The sequence below is a fragment of the Oncorhynchus keta genome, chromosome 5, assembly GCF_023373465.1.
Source record: "Oncorhynchus keta strain PuntledgeMale-10-30-2019 chromosome 5, Oket_V2, whole genome shotgun sequence".
In the NCBI taxonomy this organism is placed as follows: Eukaryota; Metazoa; Chordata; class Actinopteri; order Salmoniformes; family Salmonidae; genus Oncorhynchus; species Oncorhynchus keta.
The window spans coordinates 10,139,197-10,157,032 of record NC_068425.1 but is presented as its reverse complement, the minus strand read 5'-3'; the positions used below and the strand labels follow the sequence as shown (position 1 = coordinate 10,157,032).

At 45.5% G+C, this 17,836-nt stretch overlaps 1 protein-coding gene across 1 annotated transcript in view; it reads left to right on the top strand.

Moving 5' to 3' along the window:
* Positions 1-16,277, top strand: part of LOC127929999 (gap junction gamma-1 protein-like) — a 36,941-nt gene extending 20,664 nt beyond the window's left edge. Inside the window, exon 2 of the mRNA XM_052518685.1 lies at positions 12,034-16,277. Within this exon, the coding sequence (XP_052374645.1) occupies positions 12,088-13,545 (1,458 nt within the window). The 5' untranslated portion in view covers positions 12,034-12,087 and the 3' untranslated portion in view covers positions 13,546-16,277. The remainder of the gene's footprint in view (positions 1-12,033) is intronic.
* Positions 16,278-17,836: the final 1,559 nt, after the last annotated feature.

Sequence of the window (17,836 nt, the reverse complement as noted above, 5' to 3'; positions counted from 1 at the left end):
ACAAACACACACACCACACACACACAAGCAATCTTTTACACACTTCCAGCGGAAACATCTATGAACCCCTTTGCCTTTACGATCCTGTCTGTCACAGACGATATAAAACATATTTAAGAAATAAAAATAAACAATAAAACAACAACCTGTATTTAACCTTTATTTAACTAGGCAAGTCAGTTAAGAACAAATTCTTATTTACAATGACAGCCTACCCTGACCAAACCCGGACAACTCTGGGCCAATTGTGCACTGCCCTATGGGACTCCCAATCCCAGCCAGATGTGATTCAGCATGGATTCAAACCAGGGACTGTAGTGACGCCTCTTGCACTGAGAAGCAGAGCCTTAGACCGCTGCACATTAATAGGGTTTCAGACAGGGGACAAATATACGTATACAATAACTCTCAAATCAAATCAAAATCAAATCAAATGTTATTTGTCACATACACATGGTTAGCAGATGTTAATGCGAGTGTAGCGAAATGCTTGTGCTTCTAGTTCCGACAATGCAGTGATAACCAACAAGTAATCTAACTAACAATTCCAAAACTACTGTCTTATACACAGTGTAAGGGGATAAGGAACATGTACATAAGGATATATGTACGCAATCACATGTGCATTCGCTTGTACACTCAAATGAACTCTAAGATCCCCTTCCCCCATCCTCCCCTCCTCCTTCCCCCATCCTCTCCTCCATATCTTCCTCCCTTCCCCCATCCTCTCCTCCATCTCTTCCTCCCTTCCACCTTCCCCCATCCTCTCCTCCATATCTTCCTCCCTTCCACCTTCCCCCATCCTCTCCTCCATCTCTCCATCCCCTGCTCCTGTCCTGCCTGCTAATGAGATATCTTTCTAGGAGCTCACAAGTGAGTCGGAGCTCGGGGGTGCGGAGGTGTGTGCCTGTGCACTTTCCTGTGTGCGTGTGTGTGTGTGTGTGTGTGTGTGTGTGTGTGTGTGTGTGTGTGTGTGTGTGTGTGTGTGTGTGTGTGTGTGTGTGCTTTCAGTGCAGGCTGATAGTGCTCCGAGCCTCACTTCACCCCCAGGTCGACTCATTTCCCTCACACTAATTACAGACAAGAATCTCAGGAAAGCTTTTGGTGTTTAAAGGCTTCCATGAAATTACAGTTTTATGGTATGGTTAAAGTCTGCATCTAATAAAGAAATTAGATGTATAAGATATAAACTTAGAACTGCATACTTGAGTATGGGTATTTAAAGGTAATGGTTTTCTGTACCATTATATTGGTGTGCCTTTATTTAATAGATAATACATTTATCAATTATAATCATTTATAAATAAACCTGGCAAACTAACCAAGACCAGTCACAAGTGACAGATCACCACTAAGATAACAAGGTTGCCAGACAGAGTCCACATTTTAAATAGGCTGTGGATTTGTGAGATGTGATTTGAATGTTAATACCCAGCTATTTTTCTTTCCTTGTGAGATGCTGTGAAATGTGGGGATGGGAATCGGTCCACTCTCAATAGAGAGATAAGAACAGAGTAGAGATAGCCCTTAACTCTCATTTACACTACACCGGAACCACTGGTGAGTGAATTCCTACAATACCAACAAAATACTTCTTATTATTCTCAGCAGTGAAGGATTATAACTCTATGAAGGTTTGAAGACGGGAAGGAAGGGATGGAGAGAAGAGACATTGGAAGGATGAAAATGCTTATTTTATTCATATTAATTGCTAATATTAATTGCTGTCTGGACACTTACTGTACCCTACCATTCTAATCATGAAGTATTTCTTCCCCGTACACTGTCTATTCTAATAGATTCTACAAGGTCACTCCTTCTGCCGTGGACGGTTAGCAATTATACCGCTTATATTACCTTCTTCCAATACCCCCTCTGTTACCACCTTCTCCCCCACCCGTATCACTGTCTACCCCCCTCTTCTTCAGGGGGATTTACCATAGAACCCCACCCCACCCCCCATCCATGACCCAGTTCCGAGGAGATGATGGGTAAGTGGGGAACATTGTGTTTGCCTCAGAGAGACGGGATGCTCTCTCTCCTCTCTCTTTCACCAGCGCCTCACACTTGGTTAGACATACACACTGCTTCCTTGTTGAAGCACATGGCTCCGGGGTCATCTGTGTTTTGTGTTGTTTAGTGCGCTTGGGATTAGGCCAGGGCACTGGGACGCCAGCTCAGGTTAGTTTAAAGAGTTGCTAAAGGAGACTGAATCATAACATTAAGGAGATAAAGAGATGCAGAGAAAACACAGAAACAGGCTCAATGACAAAGGAGAGGCTGACTGGGCTAGGAGTGTGGGTATGTCGCCTCCCTATTCCACCTTGTTGTACCTTTTGTTTGTTTTTGTGTGTGCGTGTGTGTGTGTGTGTGTGCACGTGCGCGTGTTTGTTGTGAAAGAAAGAACCAGACTGTATGTGTGAGCCCTTTTGTTTGTTTACTTGTTCATTTAATACTGGAGCCTTTGGCAAAATACAGTCTTTTATTGTTCCTTTAATACTGGAGCTCTTGAGGAGATACAGTCTTTTATTGTTCCTTTAATACTGGAGCTCTTGAGGAGATACTGTCTTTTATTGTTCCTTTAATACTGGAGCTCTTGAGGAGATACTGTCTTTTATTGTTCCTTTAATACTGGAGCTCTTGAGGAGATACAGTCTTTTATTGTTCATTTAATACTGGAGCTCTTGAGGAGATACTGTCTTTTATTGTTCCTTTAATACTGGAGCTCTTGAGGAGATACAGTCTTTTATTGTTCATTTAATACTGGAGCTCTTGAGGAGATACAGTCTTTTATTGTTCATTTAATACTGGAGCTCTTGAGGAGATACAGTCTTTTATTGTTCATTTAATACTGGAGCTCTTGAGGAGATACAGTCTTTTATTGTTCATTTAATACTGGAGCTCTTGGCAAAATACAGTCGGACAGTTTGTTTACACGTGTAGTGTTTTTTTTCTCAAGCTGAGGAGAAATCCCAGATGCCTACAGTGCCACTCAGCCCCAGAGAGGGGAAGGAGAGCCTGTGAGATTGTTCAACTAACAAACATATGGAACAGCTTCATAGTTGCCTTCACTCCCTTTTAGGATGCTGTAAAATACAGAATTCCTCACAATCTGTAGGCCTACTTTCCCACGAACACAGAGAAGCTGACACTTCTCCCTCCTTCCATCCGCCCCCAAATGTCTCCATCCATCTCTCCAAAGACGTCCGCATTCTCCACCCTGATTCCCCACTTGAACCACGGTCCAATATATCTGACTGGATGGGAGAATGTGCTTTTCTTAGAAAAGGTCAGAGGTTGTCCAACACTGTATCCATGTTTACCCTCTAAGGAGAAATATCTGTGTTATTCTTGGTGTCTCATAGTAAAAAACAAGATCTTTTTATAGAACAGTTGAGGCCCAAATGAGGATCCTCCCATCCATCTTCTCTCCACTGGGGAATAAACTGTTGTGTTTGCTTTTGATTTGTGTGTGTCTGTACATGCTTGCTAGTGCGAGTGTGTGTGAGTGAGAGAGAGAGAGCGAGTGACTGTGTTAACTATAAGTATGTACAGGTAATTGACAAAATAATGGAAACACTTCAGTAAATGAGATATACAAAGGAAGGACACACAGGTGTGGTGCCTGAGTTAATTAAGCAATTAACATCCCATCATGCTTAGGGTCATGTATAAAAATGCTGGTCAGGCAATTATTTTGGCTATCGTGGCTATGCCCCCATAGGATGACAAGGCCTCCATCCACAGGGCACAAGTGGTCACTGAATAGTTTGATGAGCATAAAAATGAGGTAACCCATATGCCATGGCTGTCTCGGTCCCCGGATCTCAACCCAATTTAACACTGAAGTATATAGGCCTCTAGCAGTATGTTTGCATTAGATATGTGGAGAGAACTGTCTGAGAACATGAAGTCAGCTCTTTGTAATGTGGGATCATAAACACTGATAACCGGCTCAGTTTAAACCCAGCTGTGTACAGTCATTTTTGGAAGACATCCTTACATATCTGTCTAATCCACTCCCAGGGTTATTGGTTGGTGCTTAGACAAAATAACAGGCAAGGAGACATGATATGAATTCCTCTACTAGATATGCAGGGATTTTGAATATTCCTGAAAATTTGACAAAGGGGCTAATCCAAACCCCCTAGCTCAGATGTGATAGAGTAACTAAGCAGGAGAGAAATCCTGTGGGCCTTAAGGATTTACCATTGCATTCTCCGCTGGCTAGAAGAAAACAACTTCCTCCCTCAGCCAGCGGCCTCCAACAGTCCTGGTTGGGTCTGTGCTCACTAACATTAAATCACACAGATGTGAATGACCTTTTTCAGCTCTATCCTCTCTCCCTCTCTCTCCCCTTCTATCTTCCCCCCTCTCTTTCTTTCTCTCTCCCTCTCCGTCCTCATAAGCATTTACTCTGGTGTTCATTGTTGTCACACCGTATTGGACATTCTACTGTGCATAGTATTATGTGTGTTAGGACTCTGTATTAGAAGATGGCTCTCTCACATGAACCTAAATATACCAATTTAACGGGGTTATCTCTTACAGATGCCATCCTTGCTGTCAGTCTAGCAAATTACTATGGTGTGTGTGTACTCGCGCTCGCGTGTGTGTGTGTGTGTGTGTGTGTGTGTGTGTGTGTGTGTGTGTGTGTGTGTGTGTGTGTGTGTGTGTGTGTGTGTGTGTGTGTGTGTGTGTGTGTGTGTGTGTGTGTGTGTGTGTGTGTGTGTGTGTGTGTGTGTGTGTGTGTACGTGCGTGCGTGTATGTATACTAGCTGGTGCCATGTGTGCGTTTGTGCATATGCATGTGTGTGTGTGCGTGTGATGCGGACAAAGTCTTCACTACACTGAACTCTGGAGGTGAATCTTGAATGACGTAGAGGCCAGGTTGGCACTGACCCTTAGAACAAGAACAGTCCCCTCAGCATGGTCCCCAACCACCATCCTCAGATGCAGAGAGGGAGGTCCGTATGGATAAAACAGAGCTGTGTGCGACGGTGTGTCGGTTTGTGTCCGTGTTTGTGTTGCTTGTGTGTGGAATGTGTGTGTTTTACATGTGCTGAAGCCTGTTTCTGATTTGGGGTGTACAATCAGACATCGACTGCCAACTCCCCATATGGTAGTGACAATTAGGACAGGGAAGTTTGGAGTGGATACAGGAATGAACCTGAGGGAGATTTGGCATGGGTTAAGGAGTGAGATGTTGGGACAAGTGGGAGAAGGGAAGGGGGAGAAGAAGAATGAGATGTGATGACAAGTGGGAGAAGGGAAGGGGGAGAAGAAGAATGAGATGTGATGACAAGTGGGAGAAGGGAAGGGGGAGAAGAAGAATGAGATGTGATGACAAGTGGGAGAAGGGAAGGGGGAGAAGAAGAATGAGATGTGATGACAAGTGGGAGAAGGGAAGGGGGAGGAGAAGAATGAGATGTGATGACAAGTGGGAGAAGGGAAGGGGGAGAAGAAGAATGAGATGTGACGAGTTGGAGAGGGGAAGGGGGAGGAGAAGAATGAGATGTGATGACAAGTGGGAGAAGGGAAGGGGGAGAAGAAGAATGAGATGTGATGACAAATGGGAGAAGGGAAGGGGGAGGAGAAGAATGAGATGTGATGACAAGTGGGAGAAGGGAAGGGGGAGAAGAAGAATGAGATGTGACGAGTTGGAGAAGGGAAGGGGGAGAAGAAGAATGAGATGTGATGACAAGTGGGAGAAGGGAAGGGGGAGAAGAAGAATGAGATGTGATGACAAGTGGGAGAAGGGAAGGGGGAGAAGAAGAATGAGATGTGACAAGTGGGAGAAGGGAAGGGGAGGAGAAGAATGAGATGTGACGAGTTGGAGAAGGGAAGGGGGAGGAGAAGAATGAGATGTGACAAGTGGGAGAAGGGAAGGGGGAGGAGAAGAATGAGATGTGACGAGTTGGAGAAGGGAAGGGGGAGGAGAAGAATGAGATGTGACGAGTTGGAGAAGGGAAGGGGGAGAAGAAGAATGAGATGTGATGACAAGTGGGAGAAGGGAAGGGGGAGGAGAAGAATGAGATGTGATGACAAGTGGGAGAAGGGAAGGGGGAGGAGAAGAATGAGATGTGACGAGTTGGAGAAGGGAAGGGGGAGGAGAAGAATGAGATGTGACGAGTTGGAGAAGGGAAGGGTAGAGAAGAGGGAAAGGCAAAGACAAAAGGAAGTCTCCATTGATTTCCTGTTAGTGTCACATGTCGCCTGAGAGAGAGGCTGGCTCTCCCATGGCGAGCTCCAACAGCGTGCTTTTAATTAGGAGGAGGAGCAAGAGAAGGAGGGATGGAAGGAGGAATGGATGTGTTCACCAGGCTGGGACCGTGCCGTTTTGTGTATATAGGCTTCATGCTACAGCACTTTCACTTCTGTGAAGTGTTCCCTCCCCAACTGGAGAGACAATCACTATTTCCCCCTCACAACTCACTGTGGATTTATGTTCATTATCCAACTGCCCGCCCACATTTTCCTTCTAACACACACAGTAGCAGTGTGTATGTGTGTGTGTGTGTGTGTGTGTGTGTGTGTGTGGGTGGGTGCGTGTGTATTTATGTGTGTGCTTGTGTGTGAATATGCAGTCCCCAGCGGCAGTTAATGTAGACAAACAAATGTAAAGTCTCTTGTTCCCTTTGGGGGTGAGTGTCAATTCAACCTTGAGAGAGAAATAACACAAGAGAGAGAGTGAGAGAGACACAATATACTGCCATGGGGAAAGAAAGAAGAGAGAGAGAGGACTGCTATGGGGACACAGGAAAGGAGGATATAAGAAAGAGAGAGCGAGAGAGAGAGAGAGAGAGAGAGAGAGAGAGAGAGAGAGAGAGGACTGCAATGGGGACACATGAAAGGAGGATGAGCGAGTGAGACAGAGAGAGAGAGAGAAAGCGCAAGAGACGTGTACTGCCATGGGGAAAGAAGAGAGAGAGAGAGAGAGAGAGAAAGAGAGAGAGAGAGAGAGAGAGAGAGAGAGAGAGAGAGAGAGACCGCCATGGGGACACAGGAAAGGAGGATACGAGACAGAGAGATCTGATTGCCATAGGGCCACAGGAAAAGAGACGAGAGAGAAAGAGAGATGGAAAATAAACACAAACATGCATAAAATGGTTGTTCATCATGTCAGTTTAGTTGACAGTTTATGGTACAGCCTATCCACTGCTCAACAACACCCATGTAGGATATATCTGGATACAGTATATCCAGTGACACAAACACATTCCCTCTCACTGGGCTCTCCTTCCATCCCATCCACACATGGAGACACGACCCTCCATGCTCAGCTGGCCTGCCTTAGGACAGGGTTGGGGACAAATCCATTTCAATCTCATTCAATTCAGGAGGTACACTGACATTCTTATTCCAATCCTCTTCTATGCTTTTCAATGAGGAAAATGTTGAATTGGAATTTAGGGCTCGATTCAATCCGTAGTGCAGAAGATCAGTGTTAAAGGCAATGCTTCCATGTACATGGATACTGCATTCACGGTGAATGCTGCATATGTTGGCTCAATTGGAAATCACATTTAAATTTCAACCACGCTACAACACAGACCTTCCATCCTAACTTTCTGAATTGACTGGAATTAATATGGAATTGACCCCAACCCTAGTCCCAATGCTCCCTTGTCCTGCCTCAAATCCAACCCCATGCTCCCTTTTTCTGCCCCTACTTCCAGCCCCATGCTCCCCTGTCCTGCCCCTACCTTCAGCCCCATGCTCCCCTGTCCTGCCCCTACCTTCAGCCCCATGCTCCCCTGTCCTGCCCCTACCTTCAGCCCCATGCTCCCCTGTCCTGCCCCTACCTTCAGCCCCATGCTCCCCTGTCCTGCCCCTACCTTCAGCCCCATGCTCCCCTGTCCTGCCCCTACATCCAGCTCCATGCTCCCGAGGAGGACCAGTGTTTCTCTAGCTGCTGAGGCTACATTGAGACACAGCTGTCCCCTCAGTCCTCACCAGGACACACACTCCACTGCTCTGCTCCGTCTGTTGGGAGACTACATACACAGATGGTCCAGAATCTGTTGTGTATGAGGATGGAGTCTGGGGTTTCAAATATCTGTCGGTCGGTCCATCCAGACCTGTTCAATGCAGGGTATGATATGATGGCGGTGGTGCGTGTCCATAACAGGGAATCTAGTGGCATGGTTGCATTATGATGCATCGTAGAAAGTGCATCATCACCAGCGGGGTAATTTGCACAGAGTCTGCGCAGTGTGTGGTAGAGATTAAACTAGGTTATGTAACCAACTATCCCCTAGGACTCAGCCCTAACCCATCTGACCTTGCTCCTAACCCCTCTCATTTGGGCCTTAGTTTGTCTGTTTGGCTCTGAGCTATGCTACAAGCGTTGTGGAGTTGATATAAGAGGAGTGCGTACAGAATGATGATACACTATTGCATGGTCTGTGACATCTCTGCCTGTGGCTTTAAAATCATTGATCCGGACTAAAAAAGTTCAAAAACACGTGCAAAGGTTAGGGGTATTTTCTGCTAGAATAATTGAGAAAGGGAAGGCCAGGATGTGGGGGGTGGTAGGATGGTAGGGGGAGGCAGCTGGAGACGTGCCCATGTTGGAGGCTCTCGCATGGGCAGCTGGTGGTATGACGGCCCCAGGCTGCTAGTTCTTTCCATGGCGCTCCAGGCCTGTGAGTGCAGGAAGAGGCTAATCCTGACTGCAAGGCAGAGGACACTCTGGCCATCTAACATGGTGCCATCTAACATGGTGCCATCTAACATGGTGCCATCTAACATGGTGCCATCTAACATGGTGCCATCTAACATGGTGCCATCTAACATGGTGCCATCTAACATGGTGCCATCTAACATGGTGCCATCTAACATGGTGCCATCTAACATGGTGCCATCTAACATGGTGCCATCTCTCTGTTCGCATTCACTTTGTGTAACTTTTTCACAGTCACACATAACGTATTCCACCTCTAGCTCATACACACACACACACACACTTTGTTCACTTTCACTTTCCTCCTCCACATGCACAAACACACACCTACACACAGATATAACACACACACACACACACACACCTTCCCATTCCAGAGAGACAGTATGTTAACATCCAGGGGTCTGTTACCCAGATCTTCCTTTCACACGGTGATGACTCAATGACAGGTATCACTCGAGATCTCCCCCTCTGCCACAGCTAGCGCTGACAGATAAGAGACACAAAATGCACATTCAAGAAACAGAAAACTGGACTGGGCTTACACAGCAGAAACTTCCAAAAATAACAAATGTATGGTTAACAGGTGTTGGAGCACTCAAAAAAAAACAGGCAGACATATTTATCTTCTTACACTCGGGCTTTATTCAAACACGTATACTGACATCTGACGGATCCTCATTGACGTCTTCCTCAGATGAAAAGATCCCTGTCTGTGTCACACTGTACTCTAAATTACAAGTCACTTAGTGCCGTTTATTAGCCTCGGACTGGGTGAATGTACATTATGTTTGTGTCTTGGCAATGTGAAATCATGTGTTGAGCATAGCAGAGGGATAACAGTGATGGTTCTATAAAGACGGTGTGTTTAATGATGTCATGCAGGAGAGGAAAGGCCAGAGCCAGACAAGAGTCCAGACAGTTGAAGGACAAACTGCCTAATGGCTCAATGTGTTGATGTCAGCTCAGCTCCTCGGGTATGAAGTGCTAACACTGGTGCAGTACTCACTTTTCTGTTTTGGGGAGGAAAATAAATAAATATATATATATACAGTGGGGCAAAAAAGTATTTAGTCAGCCACCAATTGTGCAAGTTCTCCCACTTAAAACGATGAGAGAGGCCTGTAATGTTCATCATAGGTACACTTCAACTATGACAGATGAAATGAGAGAAAAAATTCCAGAAAATCACATTGTAGGATTTTAAATTAAATTAATTGCTATTTATGGTGGAAAATAAGTATTTGGTCACCTACAAACAAGCACGATTTCTGGCTCTCACAGACCTGTAACTTCTTCTTTAAGAGGCTCCTCTGTCCTCCACTCGTTACCTGTATTAATGGCACCTGTTTGAACTTGTTATCAGTATAAAAGACACCTGTCCACAACCTCAAACAGTCACACTCCAAACTCCACTATGGCCAAGACCAAAGAGCTGTCAAAGCACACCAGAAACAAAATTGTAGACCTGCACCAGGCTGGGAAGACTGAATCTGCAATAGGTAAGCAGCTTGGTTTGAAGAAATCAACTGTGGGATCTTTTTAAGTGGGAGAACTTGCACAATTGGTGGCTGACTAAATACTTTTTTGCCCCACTGTATATACAGTGTTACTGTACTACTGTAATGTGAGACTGGTGTTAAAAACACTAGTACACAATTGTGGGAACATACACACTCACACACACACACACACACACACACAAACACAATCTAAAACAGCAGTATCCACAGCATTCCTGACATCTACAGTACCTCCTCTATCCTAGGCAGGCCTTTTATGGTCACAGTGATCAATACTGCACATGTTTTATGGTGAGTCCAGGCAGGCAGCTTCAAACATTCCCATCTCTAACTCTCACTCACTTCCTGCTCCTCTCACACTATAGGAGACACTAACCAGGGGTCTGAGGAGCTCCAGCTCAAGCTTCCCTATGGGCCCTGGTGAAAAGTAGTGCACTATGTAGGGGATATGGTACCATTTAGGACACACTCTACAGTATGTCTGCTAACAGCCCAGCATCCACTCCCTCCAGTGTTCAGCAGACCTGTATTGGCCTCCCTCTATCTGAGTTCCCAAACTGCGAGGGGGAAGGAAGGCGCTGTGGAGCTCCTTTTAAACCTCAGCCTAAGCTCTTATTTCATGGTTGGGTTTACCTTACAGTCCGACTCACAATGAGCCATGCAGCATTGGAGCCACTTAGCAATGAAATATATTTTTATTTTTTGGTGGAAGTGTCACTCTGTGCAGAAGGCAACCTGGCTCTAGACACCTGGCTAATGTGGGTCTGAGATGGTTTAACTGGTGCAATTGGACTGGCTGCCTGGAGCCCACGGCTAACTTACATAGACAGGCTTCTCCTCTCCCACACACACAAGCATTTCGCTACACTCGCACTAACATCTGCTAACCATGTGTATGTGACAAATAAAATTAGATTTGATTTGATTTTAATACAGCACTACACACAACACCACACCACACTACACTACACAATGCCATTTACACACCAGAACAACACCGTTAAGTGAACACAATCTGCACCTCACACAGAGGAGGGACCACTAAGAGGATTCCCAAAAAGAGAGAGAGAGTGTGTGTGTGTAGAATGTGTTCTGTGATAGCTCAATTCCTATTGGGATTATTTTGGCTCCTCTCTGCTACATTTGAGCATCTTTTTCTTCGGTTTGATATCCTATTGTTTGGTTTGATATCCTACAGCCCCTCAAAATAACCCCATTTATTTCATTGTGCTGAAACTGTGTTGTTGGGTTGGATCGTGTATTCTTTTGGGGTATACCAGAGACTATAATGGATCTAATACATGTGGAGATTGCAGTCTGTCTCAATTTCAGAGATAAAACTTGTTTGGATTTATACTTTTCTATCTGTCTCCTCTCCCCCGTAATTCATCTCTGACTCCTGCTGTTGAACTTGAAGAAGCGAAGCTCATTGGTCTAACTCGACTATCTCTACATTCTCTGTCAAAATCCTCTCACTCATCCGCTTTCATGATAAGATATTGCGCGCTCATACTTCTTTGCTCTTCCTTCGACATTTTTGAGACATGTTGGTAGACAGTACGTTATGTATAATCTCCTTTCATATTTGACTAATTATCTCTTTCTCTCTCTCCCCCTCTCTCATCCCTCTGTCTTCATCTCTCTCCCCTCTCTCTCTTCATCATCCCTCTCTCTCTCCTTCCCACCTCTCTCTTCATCCATCCCTGTCTCTCTTTATCTCTCCATCTCTCCCCCCACCATCTCTTTTCATCCACCCCTGTATCTCTCTCTCTCTCTCTCTCTCTCTCTCTCTCTCGCTCTCTCTGTTTACATGTCTCCATGTAGAGTCTGTGAGCAGGTGAGTGCGGGACCCTGTCTGCCCCACTGTCCAGCGACATAATGAGCTGGAGCTTCCTCACGCGGCTGCTGGAGGAGATCCACAACCACTCCACCTTCGTGGGGAAGCTGTGGCTCACCGTGCTTGTCGTCTTCCGCATCGTCCTCACCGCCGTCGGGGGAGAGTCCATCTACTATGACGAGCAGAGCAAGTTCGTTTGCAACTCGGGCCAGCCGGGCTGCGAGAATGTCTGCTACGACGCCTTCGCACCGCTATCGCACGTCCGCTTCTGGGTCTTCCAGATCATCCTGGTGGCCATGCCATCTCTCATGTACATGGGCTACGCCGTCAACAAGATCGCCCGGCTGGACGAGGACAAGGGCGGGGGAGGGTTGGCCACTGAGACAGGGGGAGGGGATGGAGGGGGCTACACCCACCGGAGGCCCAGGAAGATCTGCTTCGGGGCGCGGCAGCACCGGGGTATAGAGGAGGACCAGGACCAGGACCAAGAGGATGACCCTATGATCTACGAGGTGCCTGAGCCCGAGCCCCCTCGCCGGGTCGACCCGCTGGCCCCGCGGCCCAAGCCCAAGGTACGCCATGATGGGCGGCGGCGTATCCAGGGTGATGGGCTGATGCGTATCTACGTGCTGCAGCTGGTGACTCGCACGGCGCTGGAGGCAGGCTTCCTGGCGGGCCAGTACCTGCTGTACGGCTTCCGTGTGATTCCTGTGTTCGTGTGCTCCTTCGAGCCCTGCCCCCACAGCGTGGACTGCTTCGTGTCACGGCCCACGGAGAAGACCATCTTCCTGCGCATCATGTACGGTGTCACGGTGCTCTGCCTCACCCTCAACGTGTGGGAAATGCTGCACCTGGGCATCGGGACCATCTGTGACATCCTCCGCCGTCGCCGCTGCCCGCCCCAGGAGGACGAGTACCAGCTGGGGCTGCTGGGACCCAGCGTGGGGGTCTCCGTGGGGGTGCCTGGGCCAGAGCCGGGAGCAGGGAGAGGGGTGGTGGGGGATGGGGGTGCTGAGTACGTGGGGTACCCGTTCTCGTGGAACGCCCCGTCAGCTCCACCAGGCTACAACATTGTGGTGAAGCCGGAACAGATCCCTTACACAGACTTGAGCAACGCCAAGATGGCGTGCAAGCAGAACCGGGCCAACATCGCCCAGGAGGAGCAGCAGCAGTTTGGAAGCAACGAGGACAATTTCCCCACAGGAGGGGAGGCCCGCGTGGCCCTCAACAAGGACATGATCCTGCATGCCCATGACCAGCTAGAGGCAGCCATCCAGGCCTACAGCCAGCAGCACAGGGCAGAGGAACACCTGGGGGACAACCATGATGACAAGCCCCAAAGCAACATCACCCAGGCCCAGCCACAGCCTCAGCCTCACAAGGAGCGCAAGCACCGCTTCAAACACGGCAAGGGCGGCAGCAGTGGAGAAGGGACTGGAAGCAGCAGCAACAGCAGTAGTAGCAAGTCAGGGGTGGGCAAGCCTTCTGTGTGGATTTGACCCCATACACACACAAATAGACAAACACACACACACACACTCCAGCCCTGGCCTGAGCCAGCACTGACGGAGCCCCATATCCGTGTAGTGTATGTGTCAGTGAGGGAAGGGGTGGTCCCGAAAACACCAGCGCCAGCCCTGAATGGAGGGCTGAGGTAGTGGGATGTCATGCTGTCTTTCTGTGGATATTTCAACACCATGTTGTGCCTTTAAAAATCCCACAAGCTGGAGGAGACTAGCCTACAGTAGTAATATGTCAGTGTGGACAGGTGAGGAGAGGTGTGTCAAGAGCACTAGGGATTTTTCAGCAGGCAGTTGTGTGTCTTGGTTGTCGCTGTCTAACCTACAAGACCCCGGCACAACTCTCTGAAACAGTCTCTAGTGCTTCTGAACTCTTCCAGTTCTGAAGCAGACACTTGTTCTCTGTTGTTTTCCTACTGTCCCGTCTTCCAGTAGCCTGACGACTCACACTAAATTATTCTGTAGTTCGCTGCATACTTTAGTCTGAGCCTGCCATTATTGAAGTTGTTTGTGGTGACGAAGGGCACGTGGGGCATTGTACAAACAAAGTCATTAGCGATTGGATCGTCTCTAACCAATCAGAGTCCATGAGGAATTTTTCAAACTGAATGTGTTGGCATTCGGTGAAGGATTGGGGAGGTACTCAGATCCAGACTCATTGAGGAGAAGAAACTAACGTCTGTGGGTGTGGTGTAGCGTTTGGCCGGAGCAAGGATTCTTGGCAGCCAGGCAAGTCTTCCAGAGGATATTGGGCTGAGAAAATTACTAAATCGTTATCACCATCTCTTTTTTGGGATTTCTGATCCATTTATTTATATCCCGTCCATTCTCTTGGTGATCCTGATTTCCATGCCACATTTTGATCAAGATAATCTGCTGGCTGACTTTCTGCAAAGTCACAGACTTCATAATACATTGGCATCAGAATGAATGGACATCATAATGCAATGACATCGCAATACAAAGACCGTATAAAACAATGACTTTATAATGCAATGACATCATAATGTAATGAATGACATTGTAATACAAAGACAGTATAAAACAATGACTTTATAATGCAATGACATCATAATGCAATGAATGGCATTGTAATACAAAGACCGTATAAAACAATGACTTTATAATGCAATGACATCATAATGTAATGAATGACATTGTAATACAAAGACAGTATAAAACAATGACTTTATAATGCAATGACATCATAATGCAATGAATGGCATTGTAATACAAATACAGTATAAAACAATGAATTTATAATGCAATGACATCATAATGCAATGAATGACATCATAATGCAAAGACAGTATAAAACAATTACTTTTAATGCAATGACATCATAATGCAATGACTTCCTAATGCAGGGATAATATTGAAAAGGTCAATCACAATGTAGATGTTCAAATTCCCTGAAGGCTATTTTCTCTCCAAGGTCACTGATGTTTAATGTGTGTGTGACTTTCTATTTGACCCAGGCCAAGTCTTTGAGTGCATGCATCTTCCAGGTGGAGGGACTGATCATGGCTTGATCAGATGAAAGCGGTCAGGGAGATGGTTGATGGAGACAGTCTGGTGAAGAGGGCTACTCTTGTAGCCACTGGAGTTCCCCTCCTTCACAATGTGTATGAGAAGCAATTATTCTCACCATTAATTAATACCATTTATTGACAACTCCCTGTGTAAACCTGCACTCTTTTCACTTTATTTTCTCTGTGTTTCTCTGTCACTAGTTCTCTCCATTTTGGACCTGTGTAAGGTTTTCTCAGTACTGGGTTGACATTTTATCTGTCTGGTTATTGAGTGCCCCCTGGTGGTACAGCTTTTAAACTAAGGATTTATCATCCCGTTAGTACAATATTACTTACTTTCATTTGGTATCTTACTAGTACTTACTAATTTCGAGTTACCAATGATCACCCAACATTCCAAACACCTGAAGTTAGTCTCTTCAGTTACACAGTAGCCCACTGTTTCCTTTTCAACCTCTTCCTTCCAAGAGCCTTCCTCACAGTGTTCAATATGAGACCAACATGGCTGGAATAAAAACAGCTCTCCAAGCTAGCCGTGTTGATGAAGATCTGCCTCTCTGTTCTCCTCTGTCCAAGTATTTCTCTGAACTGCCATATAGGCTTGTGTCCCAAATAGCGCCCTACTCCCTATGGGCCCTGGTCAAAAGTACTGCAATATATAGGGAATAGGGTGCCATTTGGGATGAAGCTATAGAGACCAAACACTGTTAGTGTGATGACGGCAGCGTCACTGCCATTGCCAAGACAACGTTAGGCTACTATGCAGCCAGGTTGTCATGTAGCTTTGCTAAGGAATACTGTGGCCATGCTACCTGAATCGCAAAGGAGAAGAACCTGTGTGCTGTATGTAAGACCAATCCTTTGTATTTTTTGTAAAAGTCGCTCTGTTTTCTATTATGTGTAAGTGTGTTTCGGTGTGTTTTGGGAGGTCTAATGTAGCAGAAGTTAAATTGGTTTCTGTTTTTTTTTTGTTGACCAGTGGTGTTTTTCAAACAAAACTTTTTTTCTTCAATAAAGATTTTTTAAATAAACAATAAAGATTGTTTTTACAGATAATTTCTTCTATAATTGTTTTTCTTTCATTGCCTTCAAATTGTACAAATAATATATTTTTATAGGTACAATAGTTGTGTTTCATGTTGTTGATGTGTAAAATAAAAAATGTAATTGCCAAATGTATCCTTGTTTGGAAATAGACTCGTATTTGCCATGTAGCAAACTTCTGGGCCCATATTCAGAAATCATCTCGGGGTAGGAGTGCTGATCTAAGATCAGTTTGGCCTTTTAGATTGTAATTACACTCCTCAGTGTACAAAACATTAAGAACACCTGCTCTATCCATGACATAGACTGACCAGCTGAATCCAGGTGAAAGTTATGATCCATTATTAATCCCACTTGTTAAATCCACTTCAATCAGTGTAGGTGAAGGGGAGGAGTTTTAAGCCATGAGACAATTGAGACATGGATTGGGTATGTGTGCCATTCAGAGAGTGAATGGGCAAGACCAAATATTTAAGTGCCTTTGAATAGGGTATGGTAGTAGGTGCCAGGCGCACTGGTTTGTGTCGAGAACTGCAACGCTTTTGGGTTTTTGATGCTCAACAGTCTCCCGTGTGTATCAAGAATGGTCCACCACCCAAACCGCATACAGTCAACAAAAGTTCTGAGTAGTGCTGACCAGCTGTGTGTATAGGAGTGTGCCAGGTTTTGGGCATGGGGGAGAAACTGCTCAGCAGTGACTTTTCCCAATTTTAGGACTAATAATCCTGCTCTTTCTGTCCTAGTTGTACTGTTGGTTTACTATGGGTAGACCTTTCTCCTGATAGGCCTCTCTTAAATCTCACTAACCTATGTAAATCAATCAATTAAGCAAATTTATTTATAAAGCCCTTTTTACATCAGCCGATGTTACAAAGTGCATTGCAGAAACCCAGCCTAAAACCCTAAACAGCAAGCAATGCAGATATAGAAGCCAACTAACAGTACTTCATAAACTATAGTAACCAATTCAAACGAAAAAAAAGCATTCCTTGTAAGTAATAATCCTAAAGCCTATTGTACATGTTCAGTGACACGTATCCATGGTTATAAGGCAGCCAACAGGCAGGCATAAATCACAGGAAGTACTCCGTCCAGTCAGCTTCTCTTCTGGCAGTGATTGGCTGATTGGTATGGACACCAGGCAACCACTCACTCTGCTCTGATCCCAGCAAGCCGCAGGTGTTATATATATATATATTTTTTTAAACCTTTATTTTACTAGGCAAGTCAGTTAAGAACAAATTCTTATTTTCAAAGACAGCCTAGGAACAGTGGGTTAACTGCCTGTTCAGGGGCAGAACGACAGATTTGTATCTTGTCAGCTCAGGGATTCGAACTTGCAACCTTTCGGTTACTAGCCCAACACTCTAACCACTAGGCTACCCTGCCGCCCAATGAAATTAAATCACATTTTATTGGTCGCATACACATATTTTGCAGATATTAACGCAAGTGCAGCAAAATGCTTATGTTTCTAGCTCCAAAAGTACAGTAATACCTGACAATACAAAACAATAGACACAAATCCTTCAAAAAAATGAAGAAAGGAATTAAGAAATATCAGAACGAGCAATGTCAGATTCAGGAATATAAATATATTTGTGTATAGACATTATGGACTGTATATGAAGAGAAAAGGTGTGTACAGCCGTAGTTATATAGGATAAGCTTTGACTAGAACACAGTATATACAT